We start from the raw sequence: 5719 nt of genomic DNA, 5'->3' as shown, positions 1-5719 counted from the left end.
ATAGTAAGAAATTACACACCCATAAATTCATTAAAATATTAATATTTTTCTATTTTCGATCATCATTGAATTATAATTGTTAAAATATTATTATGTTATTTTATAAAATATTAAATTTCTCCACTATTTTAGTTAGATTTAGATATTGTATGCGCGTGAATACTACTAGTATTTTTTAAAGAGAAAAACGGGCAAAATTTGAAAAAAAAAACTCATATGTAACGCAAAAACATGCATTAATTCGCGCCATTTAAAATTTTTTTTAACATTTTTATCCTAAAATACAAAAGCAAATAAGACACTCGGCTAACATTTGATCATAGATTTTAAAAGTTATTTTTAAATAGGTGTTCGACTTGGATTTCGACTTCAAAATTTGGTCAATTATTTTCAAATATGTGTTCGATATGACCAAATTTTTCTCTTATAGTGGGAATAGTTTTAACACTTTTTTTTTTTCTTATAAATTGTGTCGACTGTCGAGTATATATATGCTGTCAGAATCTCCGGCAGATTTCATTTTCTCATTGCACACACACACTCTTTGCTGCTTAATTGCCGCCATTGCAAAAATGGGAAACCGTCGGAACACGGTGGTTGCTATCAGCGACGACGACGACGATGTACCGATTTCGCGTGTTACACGCGCCTCGCGTAACGGTGGCGGAGAAGAGAAATTGAATCAGCGGAAACGGAAGAAAATGAAACTGGAGGAAGAGGAAGAAGAGGAAAGGGAAAAGGAAAAGCCGAAGGTGAAGGAGGAAGAGGAGAGAGGGAGAGGGAAGAGAGTGAAAAAGCCGAAGAAAGTTGATGAAGAAGAGGTGGAGGTTGAAGAAGCGGAGGCAGTAGAGGAGGAGGAGGAGCAGGAGCAGTTGGAAGATGCTAAGCCGATTGGCGAGGTTGTCAAGGTTACTGGAAAAGGAAAAGGAAGGAGAAATCATTACGAGTCGTTTGAGCATGATGGAAATAGCTATGAACTTGTGAGTTTTTTTGTTATTTGTTTAGTTTCATCGAAAAATGATTTGAATAACTATTAGAAGTTAAATTCATTGCAGATTGGTTGTTTTTGGGGAATTATTGGTTGTTGTAGTGTATCGTAGTTGAATTATGATTCGGAATGTGATTACATATAGTTTTGTATTTTGTATGATCGAAAGTATGATGCTTTTGAATTGTGGAAACCGTTGTGAATCGTTTGAGTACGATCGAAATTGTTATGAACTTGTGGATTTTTTCGCTTATTTGTTTCGTTTACATCGAAATTTTGCTTTTGAATGACTATAGGAAGTTAAATTTATTGTAGATTGATTGATGTTTTTGAGAAATTACTTTGACTTTATGTGTGTTGTAGCTATATTAGGGATTGAAATGTGATCACATGATAGGTTTGTATTTTGTATGATGGGAATCGTTACTAGTGAGTTTTTCATTTATTTGACTTGCTTATCGAAAAATGTTTTTGTATAAACTAAAAATTGAATTGATTGAAGATTGGTTGATGTTTTTGGTAAATTACTGCTCTTTTTAGTGTACTGTAGCTGAATTAGGGTTTGAAATGTAATTACACATAGGTTTGAAATATAATTCAGCTACAATACACTGGAAAGAGCAGTAATTTTCCAAAAGCATCAACCAGTTTTCAATCAATTTAATTTCCTATAGTTATTCAAAGGTAATTTTCGATAGAAGAAACAAATAAACGAAAAGTCACAAGTTCATAGACTTGTGGTCCCTTTAGCGCACCAAGATGCGCCTTTTATTTCGGGAACAAGCCAAATATGTGCAGTATCACATTCTTCACACAGGAATTCTCCAAATCTAAACTAGCTATTCTTATTAATTTATGATGTTGACGTAAAGACGAATCCAAGAATATAAGATCTGCTAATATACCTCCATATCTAAAAGAAAAACTTTTACTTTTTTAATTACCGTGGTGTCCAGGCCAGCTTTCGCTCACCTTGACTAAATCCACGGGATATCTTCCACCTTCCACCTCCCACCACCACCAACAGATATCAGATAACTCTGTCCACCATGGCCTCTGTCTATCAAAGCTATGACGGAATAATCACCTAGTGTTTATTTTTTCTCAACTGGGATTTAGACATGAGACCTCAGGTTCTCAACCCACTTTATTGACCACTAGGGCACACACCATTGGGTTCCAAAATAAAACCTTTTTTACCCAATTCAAAGACGTCATATTTTCAATACAAAATACAAACCAATGTCTAATCACAATTCAAACCCTAATTTAGCTACAACACACCAAAAACAGTAGTAATTTCCCAGAAACATCAATCAATTCAATTCAATTTTCAGTTTATACAAAAAATTTTCTCGATAAACACAAATCAAATAAACGAAAAACTCACAAGTTCATAGCAATTTCCGTCATACTCAAACGACTCATAAAAAATTTTCCTTCCTCTTCTAGTAACCCTAATAACCTCACCAATCGGCTTCACATGATCTTCCTCCTCTTCCTCCGCCTCCATTGCTTCATCAACCCGATCCAAATCCACCTTTGCTTCCTCCATCTTCTTCACCCTCTTTCCTCCTCCTTTGGCTTCGTTTTCTGCAACCTTTCCTTTTCTTCTTCGTCGAGTTTCATTTTCTTACGTTTGCATTGATTCTCTTTCTATTCTCCGTCGCTGTTGCTGGAGGCGCGTGTTACGCGCGATATCGGCATTTCATCCTCGTCGTTGCTTACGGCTACCACTACGTGCTGCTGGTTTATCATTTTTTTTTTTGCTACAAGTGTAGAGTAAAATGAGAGAACAAGGAATCTACTTGAGGTTCTGCTATTTGACAAAATGTTTCATAAGACTAGGATACAATATGTATACCAAGACATTTTTAGGGGTTGTTTGGTAAACCGGATTGTACTATTTTGTTGTATTTGTCAGAAGACGCAGAGAGTAGCTAGTACGGCGCCACTGAGTGCACAGAGCAATACGAGAATTTCACAAATTGTAGAATTCCACTTGCTGACGCGTGTTATTTAGTTGAATTATTTATTTCTAATCTAACAATTTTGATGGCATTTATAGGGATTTTGTATCATAATTATAGTATTATCTTGGGATAATTAAGTAAACTAATTCTTCGGTCATTTTTTGTTACTTAAAATAGCACAACTATTGTTTTATTACCAAATATAGTTGTATTGTTTTATTTTCTCTTTGTTATTTTCCTTGCTTTCCTCGGTTTTTTTCATGATTTGGGATATAGTGATTTCACAATATATATCCCCGCTTATACTATCCGGTTTACCAAACAACCCTTAAAAATATCTTGGTATATATATTGTGCCCTAGTCTTGTAAAACATTTTGTCAAATATCAGAACCTCCAATAGATTCCTTGTTTTGTCATTTCACTCTACACTTGTAGCAAACAAAAAATGGGAAACCGGCGGCACGCGGTGGTAGCCGTAAGCGACGACGAGGACGAAATGCCGATATCGCGTGTGACACGCGGCTCCCGCAACGGCGGCGGAGAAGAGAAAGCGATTCAACGGGAACATAAGAAAATGAAACTCGACGAAGAAGAGGAGGAAAGGCCCCCGAAAACAAATCCGAAGGAGGAGGAGGGAGGGAGAGGAAAGTGAGTGAAGAAGATGGAGGAAGCATAGGTGGAGTTGGATCGGGTTTAAGAAGCGACGGAGGCGGCGAAAGAGGATGAAGATCATGCGAAGCCGATTGGTGAGGTTATTAGGGTTATTGGAAGAGGAAGAGGGAGGAAAAGTTTTTATGAGTCGTTTGAGTATGACGAAAATTGCTATGAACTTGTGAGTTTTTCATTTATTTGATTTGTGTTTGTTGAAAAATGCTTTTGTATGAATTGAATTGATTGATGTTTTTGAGAAATTACTGCTCTTTTTAGTGTACTATAGCTTAATTTCGGTTTGAAATGTGATTAGACATCGTTTGTATTGAAAATTTGATGCCTTTGAATTGTGAAAAAAAGTTTTCTTTTGGAACCCAAAGGTGTGTGGTCTAGTGGTCAATAAAGTGGGTTGAAAACTTGGGATATCAGGTCCAAATCCTAGTTGAGAGAAAAAAATGCTAGGTGATTCTTTCCATCTGTCACAACTTTAGCAGAAAGGGGCCTTGGTGGACAGAGTTATCTGTTATTGCTGTTATTGCTGGTGGGAAGTGGAAGGTACCCCTGCGTGACCAATGTGATACTGAATCTCCACATGTTTGATTCAAAAAAGTCAAAATTTGTTTTTTTTTTTTTTTTTTATTTAATGAGTATGTTTGATATAGTTGTACTTATCGTAAGGAGTTGGAGAAATGAGAGGGTTGGTTAAATCTGATTGGTATCTTTTCTCATAGAAGTATGATTACAGTGCAAGAGGCTTGGTTTGGTGGGCTTGGATGTTGGTATGAGAGAGGAAGGGAATTTTGTGAATCAATATCAACTCCAGTGGTTTTCTTTCATGGAATTTTCATTTGGTTGTTCATTCTCCCTTGATTAGCAATGTTGTAATTGCGTTGGCTGTAATTTTCCCAAGTGATATAGCTTATGTTGATCTATGGTGTCTCTCTTATTACTAATTTATTTCTTATACAGGAGGATCCTGTGCTATTGATTCCAGAAGAAAAAAATCAGAAGCCTTATGTGGCAATTATCAAGGTAATTCCTTTTCCCCGGAAGATGCATCACTTTTTTGGTACTTGCACCCAAGGTATGGCATGAAGTGGGTCTAAACGTTGGACATCAGGGTTCAATTCCAATAGATACAGAAAACATTAGGTGATTGCTTTCCACATGCTTGTGCTTTGGTGGGCAGCACAAGTTGGCCTAAAACCACTGTTAACCAAAAAAAAGATTTGTTTTAGGTAGTTTTCCTTTCCACAGGGCTGCCTCTTTTAGGTAGCTTATGTATTAGGTAGTTTTCCTTTCCACAGGGCTGCCTCTTTTTCTTTTTTTTTTTTTATTTGAAGGGGGCCTTGGAGTAACTGATAAAGTTGTTGCCATGTGACCAAGAGGTCATGGGTTTAAACCGTGGAAACGGCCTCTAACAAAAATGCAAGGCAAGGCTGCGTTCAGTAGACCTTTGTGGCCTGTCCCTTCCCTGGACCCCGTGCATAGCGGGAGCTCTAGTGCACCGGGCTGCCCTCTTTCCTTTTCTACTGCTAAATTAACTCAATTCGACATGGATCTTAATTGCAAGTTTGCCTTTTCTATTGCACCACCAGAGATTTTTTTTTTTTGGTGCTGCATCTTAAAATGTGAATTAAACTTCCTCAGTTGGGAGTACAAAAGGGAAGGGGAGAAAACAGAAGCAAAACATTAAATCGTAGCCTAAGAAGGAAAGAGCAGATGAACAATAACTAGTCTGGAAAAAGATAATATCTTCCTTCACTTCCATATATAGAATCTGTCTTAAAGTTGGGTGAAAAGAGGAGGTGTAGTTGCTGTAAGGTAAGTATTTCCTTTGATTGGTAGGAAGTAGAAGAGGAAGATATGCAACAATGCCACGTTTGTTTTTCATGTATCCCCACCCTCCATCAAATCTATTGTAAATTTAGACATTGGGACATGCAGTTACTATCTGTGTTTTAGGATGAGTTTTTTTTCCTAAGATTAGCAGGTTGTTTAGGACTAGAGGGAATACAACATGTCATAAGTCTCTGTTGAGTTCTTTCTCTCAGAAAGTTCCAATGTTAAGCAATCTCTTTTTGGGAGAGTCGACTACCACCCCC

The 5719-nt window shown here is 36.9% G+C and overlaps 1 protein-coding gene across 1 annotated transcript in view; it reads left to right on the top strand.

Annotated features, from left to right (window-relative positions):
- Positions 1 to 431: 431 nt before the first annotated feature.
- Positions 432 to 5719, top strand: part of LOC107865119 — an 11711-nt gene continuing 6423 nt past the window's right edge. The window contains exons 1-2 of the mRNA XM_016711466.2: positions 432 to 980; positions 4584 to 4646. Of these exons, the coding sequence (XP_016566952.2) occupies positions 492 to 980; positions 4584 to 4646 (552 nt within the window). The 5' untranslated portion in view covers positions 432 to 491. The remainder of the gene's footprint in view (positions 981 to 4583; positions 4647 to 5719) is intronic.

Source organism: Capsicum annuum, chromosome 1 (assembly GCF_002878395.1).
Source record: "Capsicum annuum cultivar UCD-10X-F1 chromosome 1, UCD10Xv1.1, whole genome shotgun sequence".
In the NCBI taxonomy this organism is placed as follows: Eukaryota; Viridiplantae; Streptophyta; class Magnoliopsida; order Solanales; family Solanaceae; genus Capsicum; species Capsicum annuum.
Note: the sequence above shows the minus strand (reverse complement) of the source record. Positions and strands in the feature narration are given on the sequence as shown.